The 16521-nt window shown below is 44.2% G+C and overlaps 1 protein-coding gene across 1 annotated transcript; it reads left to right on the forward strand.

Annotated features, from left to right (window-relative positions):
• The first annotated feature begins 1310 nt into the window (after positions 1 to 1310).
• On the forward strand, positions 1311 to 12921 carry thbs1b (thrombospondin 1b). The gene is made up of 23 exons (XM_056428496.1): positions 1311 to 1491; positions 1673 to 1757; positions 1900 to 2459; positions 2743 to 2818; positions 3151 to 3234; positions 3393 to 3502; positions 3998 to 4111; positions 5062 to 5158; positions 6000 to 6173; positions 6381 to 6557; positions 6653 to 6826; positions 6933 to 7060; positions 7174 to 7326; positions 7454 to 7672; positions 7800 to 7907; positions 8104 to 8263; positions 8406 to 8524; positions 9528 to 9762; positions 9869 to 10096; positions 10180 to 10451; positions 10545 to 10642; positions 10756 to 10895; positions 10996 to 12921. Exons 2-23 carry the CDS (start codon positions 1694 to 1696, stop codon positions 11001 to 11003), a joined length of 3498 nt encoding a protein of 1165 aa, XP_056284471.1. The 5' UTR covers positions 1311 to 1491; positions 1673 to 1693; the 3' UTR covers positions 11004 to 12921.
• Positions 12922 to 16521: the final 3600 nt, after the last annotated feature.

Genomic DNA, 16521 nt, shown 5'->3' on the forward strand with positions numbered 1-16521 from the left:
AAGTATAAACAGCTCAGTCAGTTTTTGGTTTCGGTGATCTTGCAACATAAATTTGAAACAGCAGCACAATTCAAATCTGACCTCTAAGGAAGAGTCTCCTTCACTAAAGTGCATTACTGACTAATGCTGTATGTTTTTAATTGATGCTAGTTTTAAAATTCCTCTTGACACACTGTGAGATGTTGACATGTGCATGTGGGCCGTATGCTACCTGCATTTGTCAGAAATTAGGATGGAAATATCTGTGGAAAAAACAAAACTTTATTAAAAAACCCTGGATGAATAAGTGTGTGTAGTGAACATGGGAGGCTGGCTCTACAGGGACAATGACAACGACAGTATCATCTTTAAGTCTATACTTAAACAGTACTTTGTGTCTGATTATATAGAATTTAAAATGTTCTGTTGTATATATATCAAATTTGTTTTAATTTATGCATTTATTTATGCATTTATCTATACATTTCCAAATGCCTCTGTTTCATTACATTATTTTGTTTGTTTGTACTTTGCTCAATAACACATAATCTGCTTACTTTGCAATATTTCCTACCGCTATCCCAGTTCTCAAACACTTCAGATATGACGTAACATCATCTCCAGTGTTACTCTTTTCTCAAATTATTATTTTTTGGGACAAAAACTCAACAATAACAGTGTAAATGTGAACTTCAGTTCAAGTGTACTGCAGCAATAACGGCCTCAGGGCACCTTTCAATGAAGGCGAGTCGGCTCCTAGCGGTTGGTGGTGGAACTGCAACACGTTGAGGATAACAGGAGAACATCTCCACTGAAACCCGCCCGTGCTCAGACGTATTAAACGTGAAAAACACTTTTGAACAGTCTGGACACTAGGGAGGAGTCATTCCATAGTATATTTAAGAAGACAACACAACAGTCATTACATGCACTATGACTGACACCCTAGGGCTCTATAATACAAATGAATATTGGCCAGACCTTAATAAGTATATGTGTGTCTTATTTTAAATGTATTTGTACTTTGCATACCAGAGAGACACCTGTGATATATCAGAGGACTATAACAATAGTTTGCAGTGAGCTTATGGGAATCTCCGAGATGAAAATTCTTCTGAAGACTGATGGATAGATGCTGTCACAGGAAACACTGGTCCATTAAGAGCAACACACTGAAGTTGGTCTCTCTCGCTCTCTCTCTAAGAGGATAAGCTCGTCCCTTTTTCTCCCCTCACGGTGATTGGACGAGGCCACTTCTTAGGAATGGCATCAAACTATTTAAATAGCACTTTGTCCCCCTCGGCTTAAAAGGGAGTTTTTTAGCGGCCGATACCAGCAAGGACAAGTTTGCAATCAAGAAGAAAAAAAAGATTTGATTATTTACCTTCTTTTGACGGTGGATCTTTTACATTTTAAGATAACCCGCCGTAAATTCATTTTTGAGGATTATTGCTGGATTTCTAAATAATTTGCCGGATTTTACTACTTCTGCTCTGCTGATACGTGAAGCAGGTGAGTGGCAAATATTCTAAGAAATGTGACTATTTCTGCAGCTGCACTGGCATTAATTATTGATTCGTGACCGACTCAATTCATTTATTTATTCTCAACCTGTTGCACACTCAATGTGTCTGACATTCATGTTATAAATGGTTAGTTTGTTTCTTATTATTTTGGTTATTATTTGTCACAGGCAGTCGGTTGGTGCTTCACCATGAAGTTGACAGGAATATTTTTGCTATTGATGCTTTCGACCTGCGAGAGTGCGCGAGTCGCAGGTGAGTTTGAGAATAACTTTTCAGAATATGAATAATTTATTATGATAGTCTGGTATGATTATTTTGTTTAGGTTTTGCACTGTGTTGAAAATAAAAACAACAGACACCCAAAGACTGACCGCTTATTATTATTCACCCGCAGAGAGCCGGGACGACAACAGCGTTTTTGACTTGTTTGAGCACATCCAAGTCCCGAAGAAGAACCACGGGGTCACCCTGGTGAAGGGAGACGACCCGTACAGCCCCGCCTACAAGATCCTCAACCCGGACCTGATCCCCCCGGTCTCCGAGAGCGCCTTTCGGGACCTGATCGATTCCATCCACGCCGAGCGGGGATTCCTCCTGCTGCTCAACTTCAAGCAGTTCAAGCGGACCAGGGGCAGCCTCCTGACCGTGGAGAAGCGAGACGGCTCCGGACCCGTGTTTGAAATCGTCTCCAACGGCAAGGCGAACACCTTGGACATCGTATTCTCCACCGAGAACAAGCAGCAGGTGGTTTCCATCAAAGATGTGGATCTGGCGACGGGCCACTGGAAGAATATCACGCTGTTCGTGCAGGAGGACCGTGCGCAGCTGTACTCGGGATGCGAGGAGGTGAACACCGCCGAGCTGGATGCGCCCATCCAGAGCATCCTGACGCTGGATACACCGGACACCGCGCAGCTCAGGATTGGCAAGGGAGCCGTGCGGGACAGGTTCATGGTGAGCACACGGGCCAGTGCAGACGGGAGATGTAGTTTAACGTTTGAATTAGGGAAATAGATGTGTCTTCTTCTCCTTTTATTTCATAGAGGCATCACGTCTCTTTTTAAAGTTGTTAGCTGGGAGTTTTGTTTAAAACGCAATTTGGTAATGATGCCAGAACGCGTAAAAACGCAGATTTTAAGATGTTGTTAATCCTTTAATCAAGACAGATTAAAAAGAAAAGCATTTTTATTTCCCAATGTTCCGGATGATAGCCTAAACTGAACACCACTACTTGCAGGGGGTCCTACAAAACGTGAGGTTTGTGTTTGGAACATCACTGGAAGCCGTCCTCCGCAACAAAGGATGCCAAACCTGTAAGTAATCAGACACACTGCTTCATGACCGCTCAAGTCCAAGACCTTGTCAAAGAATTTAGTATTTTTCTTGCTTATTACATACAACCCCAAAAGGGGAAGCTGTTAACCACTTGACACACATCAATACCACTTTACAAATATCATCAGGGTACTGTGGTGTCAATATCTGGACTGTGCAGTATCAACTTCTTACTTTTCTAAATGATCTATTGCAGTGTGGGATGTATGACTATACATTTAATATGCTCCCTCACCAATAAGTCAACCATAACGATAAATGTGCAAATATGTGGTTGTTATATTAATTTATTGTACTTATCTTCTTTCAGCCATGACGACTGACTCCATGATCCTGGAGAACCTCAATGGCTCCTCGGCCATCAGAACAGAATACACTGGACACAAGACAAAAGGTAAATACTACTGACATGAGCGCTGTTACACTGGCTCATGTGTTGATTTGACTCCAATCTAGATGGACAATAATAGACGAAGAATACCACTTTTCATATTGGATTACATTTAATTGCCAATTAATGACCTTCCTCCCTGTGTGTTTGCCCGGGTGAAGACCTGCAGATGGTCTGTGGCTTCTCCTGTGAGGACCTGGTCAGCATGTTCAAGGAGCTGAAGGGCCTCGGTGTGGTGGTCAAGGAGCTGTCCAGTGAGCTGCGCCAGATGGTGAGGAGGTGGCAGAGTGCAAGAGACAGTCAGCGGCCTATCTGCCTCTGATGGTATTTGTTAGATGTGTCTTCCGTTACATTCACCTGTACAGTTGTCCAGCAACATAATTTTGGACAAATACTCTGTCTACGGAGATGAGGTAACTCTATTGCTCGGATTCTGCACTGTAAAATCCGATTTATTGTTAATCAAATGGGGTTAAGAATACTTTTCGAGCCTAAAACACAAGGGAGTCTGTTGAGGCATTACGCATTATGTAATCAATAGCTTCAATGAGGAATCAATATAGCTAACACCTTGAACAACATCATTACGTTGCTCTTTTATCTGTTTTTGTAAGAACAACTCATGCTCATGTTGTTGTTTTATTACTGAATATAGAGTAAGTTAAAATAATACACAGACCCATCTTAAGAGCAAAAGTAGTTTCTGGGGTGACGACTAACTGGGATCCAAATGTGTTGTGTCTGCGTCTTCTTCACCTCCCACTAGACGGATGAGAACAAGCTGATGAAGAACCGCATTGGCGTCTGCCTCCACAACGGCATCGTGCACAGGAACAGAGACGAGTGGACCGTCGACGACTGCACCGAGTGCACTTGTCAGGTGAGATCTCTAGGGCGATATCATTGTCTCAAAAGTACTTCAACACACGTGCGAGGCGGTGCACTCCATGTTCGGACTTGTTGGTGCACACACACACACACACACACACACACACACATACACTTACCACAACTCAATGGATCTGGTCAGTAATTAGTAGGAGGGTGAAGGCCTGGCAGGAGGCCAGCAGCCTTTACTGTTGTAATGAGAGGGCTGTTGACAGAAGTTCAACTCGAGTGTGGCCGACAGGGACTTGACCAGACTTTAAGTGATGCGTTGTAATTAAGAACAAGACCCTGGCTCTGATATTTGGAAAGAACTGTGGAGGTGAAAAACACTAGGCAGGGAAGTGTCCTGCTTTTCATCAATACGATTTTCTCCTGATTTCCTCTTCTACGTCCTCGATTCCCCTTTCCTTCCCTGTCAGGGATCAGTTCAGGAGGGAGAACATTAGCAGGCACAGTTAGAGGCCGTTGTTATCTCCAAATCATTCACAGTAAACCCACACAGGTCGTGCTGGCAGGCTGGCTTCACTTGTTTGGGGCTCAGAGCCCAGTCCGGCTCGACAGAACAACCGACTTCCATTATCAGGACTCCATTCCTTCCCTCTCCTGACCCAGTGGGCCGGTGGTTGTCTGCCGGGGTCTTCAGAATGCTGCTTTTTGGTTGTTTTCCTGGCATGGTGAATCAGTGCAAACTCTGACGTTGAGCAGATACTTTCATGAGTTGTTTGCTCGGAAAAAGACCGAGACTTGGATGACCCTCCAACGAGCACTGATTCAAAAAAGATTTACGCGTCAAACGACTCCAAATAAACGACACAGTTCTGTAGCAGGGATGAAAACCCAACACCTGGGCAGAATTTGGAAGAGGACTGCAGCAACATCGGGGGGGTATCGATACATTTGAGGATGTGTTTTACTATACATTGGATCTCTGTGCTTGTGCAGAACTCTGCTACCGTGTGCCGCAAGATCTCCTGCTCCCCGGTCAGCTGCGCTAATGCTTCTGTTCTCGACGGAGAGTGCTGCCCACGCTGTGGAACACGTAAGCATTTATATCCCATTCCTTTTTAGGATCTGCTTAGCTATAAGTACACTGTAATTACATGTATGTCAACCTTCACTGTAAATGGCCCTTTAATGCCAGACCATATGTATTTCTGCTCACACGGCCCCGTTCACAGAGCGAGACGTTTCTACGTCGTTTGCCACAGAAACCAAAAAAGCCACAAATATTTCCCTCGATGTAAAGGTTTCTATTCAAGAGAAAACATATTAACTTTGGTGATGATTTAACTGCAATAACATCCGAGTAAGTGAAAGGGTGCTTATGTGTGTGGAACATTGGCGCTTTGTGCTCCGAAAAATCTTTTGAAATGGCCGCAATTTGCCAAATTTTTTAAAGCGGAATGGAAAAAGGTCGGCTGTTTCGTGAAGCCATCTTCTACCTGAGGAGAAGTGACGTGTTCTTCATATCTATGCAGGCTTGGCTGCAGTGCTTCCCCAAAACCGAAATAAACAGGGGAGGCTGCATTCATCCAGACTTCGGCCACTTGTTGAAATCATTACACACCCTGGGCCGTGTTTGCAAAATCTGTTTCCTCTTGAGGAAAACATAAGCCAATGGGGCATCCCTGTATACGCTGAGGACACTGGTCCTTTCTGTTTCCCGAGCATGTTAGTCTCTGCCCTCCGTCTCAACAGACGACCTTCTATCTGTCCAAGTCACAGCTAAATCCACACTATTAGCCCTCCGCTTTAAGAGCTTTCCCTCCTCATTTAGGCTTGGGGGTGTTTGTGGGGCGGGGTGGGCTTGCTGGAATAGCTCTTTTATTGTCTGCCTCGTCCCCTCTCTCTCCTCCTCTCTCCTTCTCCCTCCTGCTCAGCGAGCGACTATGCAGAAGACAGCTGGTCGCTGTGGTCTGAATGGACCCATTGTTCCGTGTCGTGTGGGCGGGGCATCCAGCAACGCGGGCGCTCTTGCGACCGTATCAATAACAACTGCGAGGGTACCTCTGTGCAGACCCGCGACTGCTACCTCCAGGAGTGTGACAAGCGATGTAAGTCAACACATCATCCTCTCACCAATCAACCAGACACACACCAGTAGACACTGTGAAGCAGCCAGCCTGATTTACAGCGTAGGCATTTGTCTGTGTGATGACTTCAAGTCGTCGTTTGTGTGTCATAATGTACGAGAGTGCCACAGTGGTCCATCGCTTTGCTTTCTGATAACTGACCTCTGACCTTTCTCTTGCTGCCTTCAGTCAAGCAGGATGGCGGCTGGAGCCACTGGTCACCCTGGTCCTCCTGCTCCGTCACCTGTGGTGCTGGTCTCATAACCCGGATCCGCCTCTGCAACTCCCCCACCCCTCAGCTCGGAGGCAAGAACTGTGAGGGAGAGGGCCGGCAAACCCAGAAGTGTCAGAAATCTCCGTGCCCCAGTAAGTCTCACCGTCTAAAACGACTGCTTGCATGTGTGTGTTGTACACAGCAGGTATAAAAATGATTTTTCTTTTTTTCCTCTCGCCTCCCTTAGTCAATGGCAACTGGGGACCCTGGTCACCATGGGATACGTGCACTCTCACCTGTGGAAGTGGAAACCAAACTCGTAAACGCATGTGCAACGACCCCGCAGCCAAATACGGTGGCAAAGAGTGTGTTGGTCATGCTAAAGACATCCAGATGTGCAACAAGAAAGCCTGTCCAATTGGTGAGACATTTTAATCACAAGCTTCTAAAATTGAATTGTGTGCATCTGCATTTGTGTGCATCTGCACAATGATGCCTTGAGAATGAGCCAACATTGTTGTTTTCAGATGGGTGCCTGTCTAACCCCTGCTTTGCTGGAGCCAAGTGCACCAGTTTCCCTGATGGCTCCTGGAAGTGTGGAAAATGTCCAGTTGGCTACACTGGCAATGGGATCAAGTGTAAAGATGTAGATGAGGTAGAAATTCCTTCGACCTTGTATAATGATTTTGTCAGGTACAAACATGCTTCAATGCCTGTTTCAACAAAGTCTGAATTATCTCATCAGTTGTTCTTCTGATCCTAAAACAGTGCAAGCTGGTCCCAGATGCTTGCTTTGACTTCAATGGCGTGCACCGCTGTGAGAACACCGATCCTGGCTACAACTGTCTGCCCTGTCCTTCTCGATACTCAGGACCTCAACCGTTTGGCCGAGGTGTGGAGCAGGCCGCGGCTAAGAAACAGGCAAGTGCTGTCTTGTCTTTGTGTCAATCAGCCAATCAAGGGACGGCAAAATGCAAAGGCTCTGGCAAAAAACGATGGAACACATGATATTCAAATTAAAACTATGCATCACTCCTTCCTTCTGCAGGTGTGCACGCCTCGTAATCCCTGCTTCGATGGAAGCCACGAATGCAACAAAAACGCCCGTTGTAACTACCTCGGGCACTTTGCCGATCCCATGTACCGCTGTGAGTGCAAGCCAGGCTATGCTGGCAACGGCCATATCTGTGGAGAAGATACAGATCTGGATGGATGGCCCAATTCTGACTTGGTTTGTGTGGCAAACGCCACCTACCACTGCAAACAGGTAATTAGTGGCAAAGCGAGGCATGTGTTATCCTCCGTAAAGCCAAGGCACTTCAGAAATGAGAAGTCATATTACTTGTATGTTTTTCGTCATCCCTGACTCTCTCATTGTGTTGTTTGCTATTTAGGACAACTGCCCCAAACTCCCCAACTCTGGGCAGGAAGATTACGACAAGGACGGCGTTGGAGATGCTTGTGACAATGATGATGACAATGATGGCATTCCTGATGTTAGGGTAAGTACAACTCTCCACATGGGGCCATAGCGGTGGTGTTTGTGTGTGTGCGTATGTGTGTGTGAGCTGCAATTTTTGCATTCATCACACTGTCTAATAACAAGACAGGTGGAGAGAGAAAAGGGGAGGGCCAAGGCCTCCGAAAACCGATCCTAAACCTTTCGTCTTGCCTTTTGTTTTCGTCTTTTTGAAACAGGACAACTGTCCATTCGTCTACAACCCCAGGCAGTATGACTACGACCGCGATGACGTGGGTGACCGCTGTGATAACTGCCCCTACAATAGTAACCCAGACCAAACAGACACAGACAGTAATGGAGAGGGAGACGCCTGCGCTGTGGACATTGATGGAGATGGTGAGGACTGGACAGTTTAGAAAGGAAACCATCGTCTAGAAATCCACGTCTTTCTATCTGTGCTGAATTGAGATCACGCCTTTAGTAATATTCTATACTTATGTAGTGGATTTCATTTGATACGTTTTCATTCATTCTACAGGCATACTGAATGAAAAGGACAACTGCCCTTACGTGTACAATGTGGACCAGAAAGACACAGATCTGGACGGGGTGGGAGACATGTGCGACAACTGCCCGCTGGAACATAATCCTGATCAGGTGCGTGGACACACACCCACACACACACAGACACACACATAAACACCGCCCTTCCCCATTTCCTTCCACCTCACCCACCAACAATAATCCACATTCATCTCCCTGCCTTTCTCTGTGGCTCAGCATATATCTGTCTTTCAATTGAGACAGAGCCTCAGTGATTAGCCCTGTGTAGCTGTCTGAGCTTTATCACGCCATGTAAAGGTGGCGTAAATCCTGTATGCAGCTCAAGGGCACATCAGTTCAATAAGGCGTGGTGGGGGGCTCGGGGTCTTTTCAATGGCTCAATGACGTTAGCAGGCTAATGTGAGAGAAGAGGCCCTCGGCTGGATATTACTGAGGAATGGGCTGGCCCTGGGCTGTGTGCACGCCCTGTCTGTGCACCACGGGCCTGCTCAGTCCACCTGTGCTATGCTACAATGAGAAACAGGAATGCGCTCCACAACGGGACTCTGCTACACTGATGTGGTCTTGAGAGAGTGAATTGAGATTGTGAGTGACTATAAAGTGAAATGCGCACTGCAATTAAAGGCACTAAAAAAAAGACAAGTCCAGACAGGGACACAGCAAAGATTACAATAACTGCAAAAAATGAATTCCCTCTTCAAGAGTTGTGCGAGTAGAATTACTGTATGATTCGACGCAGAGAGACAGATCTTTACATCTCACGCTTCAGCTCCTTTCCCTTGTACCTATTCTTTCTTAATGCAGTACGGTGTGTCTAGTCCGTCACTACAGAAGCTGGAGGTGCTACAAAGTCTTGTCTTGTGCGATGTTTGGTTTCATTTGCTCAAACCTGCTGACAAATTGAGTCTGGCAGCTTCACAAGTTGCTGAGTGATTCCAGCCTGAAGCAATGAAAGCAGGAGAGGAGAGATGATAGAACAAAGGTAGCAGGACACACAATGCAGTGAATGAAAATAAACAAAGTGGAATGTATTCGCTAAGACTTCATTGTCTCCTTAATCCATAATCGTTATAACTCTGACATCGAATCATTGCAGGTGGATTCAGACGATGACCGTGTCGGAGACAAGTGTGACAGCAACCAGGACATCGATGAAGACGGACACCAGAACAACCTGGACAACTGCCCGTACATCCCGAATGCCAACCAGGCTGACCACGACAAGGACGGCAAGGGAGACGCCTGCGACCATGATGACGACAATGATGGCATCCCCGACGACAAGGACAACTGCCGACTGGCCTTCAACCCAGACCAGCTGGATGCTGATGGTGGGCAAAATAGGCCATGTTTCAGCCCTAAACAGAACAGTATCTAGAGATGTTCGAAAAACCATACTTCCCATTAATAATGAGCATGAAATGTGTATTTTTTCAGGTGATGGCCGTGGAGATGCTTGCAAAGACGACTTTGACCAAGACAACGTGCCTGACATCTACGACGTGTGCCCAGAGAACTTCGACATTAGTGAGACCGACTTCCGCCAGTTCCAGATGGTTCCTCTGGACCCTAAAGGCACCTCGCAGATTGATCCTAACTGGGTCGTCCGCCATCAGGGCAAAGAGCTGGTACAGACCGTCAACTGCGACCCTGGCATCGCCGTCGGTAAGTAACAAGAACATGTTGTGAAGGAGCATGCGTTCATTATGCATTTCAAATCTGGCCTCTGACTTTCATTTTTCCTTCAGGTTATCACGAGTTCAATTCAGTGGACTTCAGCGGGACTTTCTTCATCAACACAGAGAGGGATGATGATTACGCCGGCTTCGTGTTCGGCTATCAGTCCAGTTCCAGGTTCTACGTGGTGATGTGGAAGCAGATTACGCAGACATACTGGTCCAACAAACCCACCAAGGCCCAGGGCTACTCAGGCCTGTCCATTAAAGTGGTGAACTCCACCACCGGCCCAGGAGAGCACCTCAGGAACGCCCTCTGGCATACAGGAAATACCCCAGGACAGGTAAGACGTTTGGCGGTTACATAACTCAGTGGGTCATTTTAATACAAGGAAGTTTGAAAAGATAAACCCGTGGTTGTTTATTTCATGCTTTAGGTCCGCACTCTCTGGCACGACCCTAAGAATGTTGGATGGAAAGACTTCACCGCCTACAGATGGCATCTGATCCACAGACCCAGAACAGGACTCATTAGGTGGGCAGAGTACATTAGTTAGTCCACATTTAAGTTTACTCTTCACGTGGGTTTGCCATTGTAATCCGAAGCGTTGGACCTCACCAACTCTCATTTTTCCTTCCTTCCTACAGAGTTGTGATGTACGAGGGCAAGAAGATCATGGCAGATTCTGGAAGCATCTATGATAAGATATATGCCGGCGGCAGACTAGGTCTTTTTGTCTTCTCACAAGAGATGGTATACTTCTCAGACCTCAAGTATGAATGCAGAGGTAAGGATTTATGTCAAATCAACTACCCGGCAAAGCATTTGATGATTCCTAAAACCGAAGCAATGTTTGACGTTATGTATTATTTCTCCTTTTTTAACAGATGTTTAAATGCACGGCGCAGGAAGCTCTGAGGAATGCACCTTTTTTGTACAAAGTATGAACTTATGTATTCTGATGCAAAGTCCAGGGACCGATTTATCTCCACAACTCTTTTTCCTGCGAGACGCACACGCGGACGAGACGAAGGGCATGTGGTCATCCTCAGGGTCACTTGAAGCTGGTTTGGGCAGAGCACCAACCGGTGGATTGCCAGTTGAGGATCAGAGAGCCCCTTCTCCTCCACCCTTAGCAACTACGAGGGCAGGGAGAGCTGGGGAAAAAGAAAACAAGCCCTCTAGCTTTGCCAGTAGGACACAAACACCTTTCTATTCCCGCTCTGCCTGCTTTCTCACTCTCTGGAAGACCTCATTCATCTCTGTGTGGGAACGGCTCCCCATAGACAACTATGCACTTCCAAGCCTTTACATCTCTCTCTCTCTCTTTATGTCTCTCCTCTTCGCCTGAGTGCCTCTCTACCTTACGTTTGGGATGGACATCCCAAAGAAAAAAGAAACTGATGATATATTGCCTTTGCTTTACCAGATCTGCCAGGATGTAGATTCTGAATGACACAACTTGTGAGGACTCAGAGGATGAATACAGCAATACGATGTGTTAAGGCTCTTGGTTATTAAGGACCTAAGGAAACTGTTGGGAGTAGAACTAGTTAGAAATATGGGGAACATGATGTTATGGATGTTTGTGGTCATGCATGTACTGTATGTAGACTGGAACAACAAATTGTTTTCACCCATCTCCCGAAGAGGAATACAAAATAAAATGTAAGTTAGCTATCTTTTGAACTGACATGTACCATGGGCCTTGTTGATGCTGGTGTCTTGTTAACTAAAGAACTTGCAGGGTGAGATGGAAGTGACAAGCGTCCCATATCAAACCAGTAAGAAAAGAAAATATGAGGATTCTGTTTTACAGAAAATTACTAGAGCCAACCTCCAAAATATCTTATGTCAAAACCTGGGTCATCCAAGAGATGAACCTCGCTCAGTTCCTGAGGATTTCAATTTGAAATGATGTAAATACACCGAATTTATTGACTCTTGCCTACAATGTAGGCAGCAAAATAAATTTGAATGCTTTAAAAAAGTGAAAAATAATCCAATATCACAGTGAAAACTGATCCAAAACGTAAGCGTCGATCCTGTTGTACAAAGTAAATTAGACATTCTTCAGATAGGGATATTGGGCATGACGTGTATGTGACTTTTGTGCGTTTTCTGCAGAGAGAGATGAAAAACAAAGGAAATCTTTGATGTACAAATATTACCTCATAGCTGTTGTATAATTTGATCAAACAAAAACACGACCGAGTACTTTTTCATATTGCTTTGAGAAGATGGACATCTTAGTGCCACTGTAGCATAAGCAGTCCATAGTTTGACATTCCAGACCTAAAAACACAACAAGCTTCCAGTCCCAGGAGATTTCTTTTTTATAAATCATTTTGCTCTATCATGTATGTCCAGTGCTGTTTTTAGCTGATAAATTATTGTCTTAGCTGTTTGTGAGAGGTTGATTTGTCTGTGTGCGTGTGTGTAGATAAATGCTATTTAAATAATTTATCAGGATTTGTTGCCTTACCAAAGGCCACACGTCCATTTGTATAAACTGTTTGCACACTGACGTGAGGATGTTCTGTTCTTTTTTGTTTTGACCTTCTTTGTTCATGTGTATCAATGTTACCATTATTTTTGTACATTTAGTTTTTTTTTGTATCTGTAAACATTTTCTTAGTTGTACAAAGCAAAAATGCTGTTTTTATTCATAGCGATTATTTTGTTACATACTTCAAGAGCATATCTTACCATGTTTCATCCAGTATTAAGTCCATTGTTGATCAGATCAATACTTTGTTTGGATGATGTGGAGAAACAAACATGATTTACATTAAACACAAAATGGTGGAAGACTCAGAGCAGCTTTACTACCAACCAGAGCTCTCCATGACGACGACTTTGATCAGGTCCTCTGTCGCCCCAATGCTCAACACAATAATCATGGTCAACACGATCACCCAGTTCCCCTGAAGGCAGCAGCCAGTGTTGTGCTTCAGGCCTCCCTCCCTTCAGAGAGGCACCCTGAAGGCCACATAAGGGATGTGACACAGACATCTGCTCCTCAGATTGATCTGCCCGGCCTCTCTGTGATCTGCTCTGACCTCTGCGGAAACTTACACAACACAGAGAGCAAATATTAGACCGACACAAACCTTGGTATTGGCTGACTGGCTTCGGGATTCAGAGACTAAAAAGAAAATCCAAACAATTTCCTGTGAATCTGTAACACTTTGTTTTTCTTTTCTATTTTGGTGATACCTCGTCGTGATCACCCGGTGGTGGAAATGGATGATCACTGCTCGAGGTTTTCATATGTCCAAAAGGAGAAGAAAAACAATCCAGATGGAAAACCTACCTGAATCCGGAAATACATATTCCCCAAAAAATAAATACTCAAATATGCAAATGGTTGAATATTAGTTGCCAAAGTTAAGTGAGTGAAGGTTGGATAAGGTCCGACTCGTCATCGATGTCTCTTCATCACGGGTCAAATATTGTGCATTTCCAACATGCGGCCTCTCTAGATGTTTGAGTGCCTGTCATTAAGCCGTGGTTAGCCTTCTCTGCTGGTGCAAAACACATAAACACATTCGATCTGAAAAAAGAAAAGAAAATCTTAGCACATTTTAAACTTGTTCTTCATAAATTACTTGAGTCATTTTGGATTCTTACAAAGTGGCAACACTGCAGGATCGACCTCTTCATACCAGCTGCAGTTTTCACACGTCTCTTCCAGCTGTCTACAAACACCCACATGTTTACTCTCGCAGCTCTGTTTGGGCCGCATGTCAGGATGTGTTGACTCACATCCTTCAAGAAAACCCACTTGGGACACACTGGCAGTTTTCTGACATGAAATCTGTCCTCTGTGAATGTCAGATTTGATAGATATTTACTTATATCCTACTTATATTTTGAAATCTTAGTCGTCTCGGACCAAAACAAGAGGGGTCAGCCCCATGTTAATTGATATATAGTAGGGCTGCAACTAGCAATTGTTATCAATTATTAGAAAACTTCATTATTTATTGAGTCTTCAAATTGTCAATATTAGTAAAATTTCAGAAAGTAGTGTGTAAGACCTATCACAATGTCCCCATAACCTAAGGTGACATACTCAGAGAAATAGTACAACTCACAATCCCAAAATATTTGGTTTAAAAACATTTTACTTGCTTGAAAGATTATTGAAAGGATGATTATCAAATCATTAATCGATTAGAAGGTTTACAGTTTCAGCCCTAGAATGAGTTCACAATTTCAAGGACACGACGGATTTAGCAACACACCGCAGAGGCTTAAACATCGATGGACCGTTGTTTTTATATTACTCACGTAGCTTTATCCTAATTAGATTTAACCATGAAGCTGTAAGACGTGTCGATGGTGAATATTTATGGGAATCACCGTGTGTCTTGTCACCCACATATTTTCACAGCATGACCCGGTCTTCCAACTGGCAGCCTTCCAGTCACAAGTCTCCAAATACCATGATTACTCGCCACGCACACTCCTGGAATAATGACAGACCGCGGCTGACGCCCCCCCCCCCCCAATTCACCTCCAGCGCCGTCAACGTGTCTGCAAAAAGCACCATTTGTAGTAAAAGGACACAGACATTAGCCTTGAAGTGTAGTGACTAATGCAAAGTGCTGATTACTGGAACAAAGGCCGTCCACCCCGGAGTTACAACGGCTTTATTTAGCTCCTGTAATCCAACCAGGGAAGAGGCTGCGCTCCATTTGCACCACCCGCTGCCACGATTGGCCTCAAACCGCAAACTTCAAACCCAAAATGCTACATTTGATCCGGCCGCCCTCCTCCTCTGGTCTGTCTTCAACACCTTTGTGCTCCATTGAGGTGTTGAAGTGTTATGTTAGGATGGAGGACCCCCCAATGAATAGAGCGGCCTCTACCCACCACGCACTCTGTAAGCACAGCAGCTGTCGGACGCCACCTGTACATACAGTAGGTGAGACTCAAATAAGAATAGAATAACATTTTCTTGTATAATATAGCCGTGGTGAAAATAAGTGTGGAATGTGGTGGAGTCAGGGCATTTCCTTTGTATTATAGTATTAGTTGGGTGTGTAGGGAGGGTTTAAAAATAAAACCTCAATGACAGCAACACTTTCTACAAAAAAAGCTACAGGCACCAGAGTTGTTGAAGTCATCACTTTATTGCTGTTAAGTAACATTTGAAGTTATCATTGCTTCCTGGTTATGAACAGCTTTGCTTTTACTGGAGATCTCTGCATATTGGAGGCATTAAAATCGAAAAAGCTCCCATATGTAGAGAAGTGAAAGACAAACTCACACTTTTTACTAAAAGTAACAGTACCAATACAATAATGTCAAAATACTCCATAACAAGTACAAGTAAAAGTCCTGTATTCTCAATACTGTTATCTAGAAGTTCTTACGTATTATCAGCTATTTGTATAAATGATAATACAATCAGAGCATTAATACAGCAGCAAACAACTATTTGTCAAGATATTGTGGATTAATGTCTACGTGAGCAGAGTGAGTGTGTGTGTGTGGGTATGTGTGTTGGGGGGGGGCAATCTGAGCTCCTTCTTGCTTTGTTGACATCGTTGTTGATGACATTATTGGATTGTTAAATACTGCTTTATGTTAAAATAGCATTTTACTGTCGTAGCTGGTTGGGGTGGAGCTACTTTCTGAGCAGTCGGTAATTTAGTTTAGTGGTTCCCATCCTAGAGTTCGGGACCCTCGTACGTGTCACACGACAAATCTGAGAGGTCATGACATAATTAATGGGAAAAGAAATAAAGACAAAACTAATGTGTCAACTTAAGAGGCAATGAGGCCAAAAGGTTGGGACACATTTGTTTAATCTTTAACAAGGTGTATGCTTTTGTATGTCAAATCTTAACTCTTGAAAAAGATGAAGTTTCACGATTAGTTGCTCAAAAAAAATTTAAAATCTATGTTTAAAACACACCCCCAATACACAATCATGGCAAAATTGAAAAATAATGATTATGTCCGGCTTAGTGACACAGCGGCAATAAATCACACAAACCACAATTCCCTACTGCAAGCCTTCATCATAATAATACCCAGAAGAGAACAATATCTTTCTTGTGATTGTTGGCAGTCGCGAATAGGATTCCTGACGAAGATGTGCCACGACCTCTGACCCCTGAGCTGGTGGAACCTGGCAAATTAAAAAAGTCTGTGAATATTTTGATGGGAAAAAGGTGACCTTTGTCACCTTTGCATAAAGGTAACGCTCCCATCTCCAAACATCATTCGGAGGATGTCGTTAAATCTTTGCTCTCATGAGTGGAATAAATGGACAGGTTATGAAAAGCCAGCTCAGAATGAGGAAAACAAGGGGGTGAAGGTGTGTTGATCATCAACGTGTCTGGTATGCATTCAAATCACCAACATCTCTTTGTGGGCTTCGCCTGAGACGTGCCGTA

The sequence above is a fragment of the Pseudoliparis swirei genome, chromosome 12 (genome assembly GCF_029220125.1).
Source record: "Pseudoliparis swirei isolate HS2019 ecotype Mariana Trench chromosome 12, NWPU_hadal_v1, whole genome shotgun sequence".
Taxonomy (NCBI): domain Eukaryota; kingdom Metazoa; phylum Chordata; class Actinopteri; order Perciformes; family Liparidae; genus Pseudoliparis; species Pseudoliparis swirei.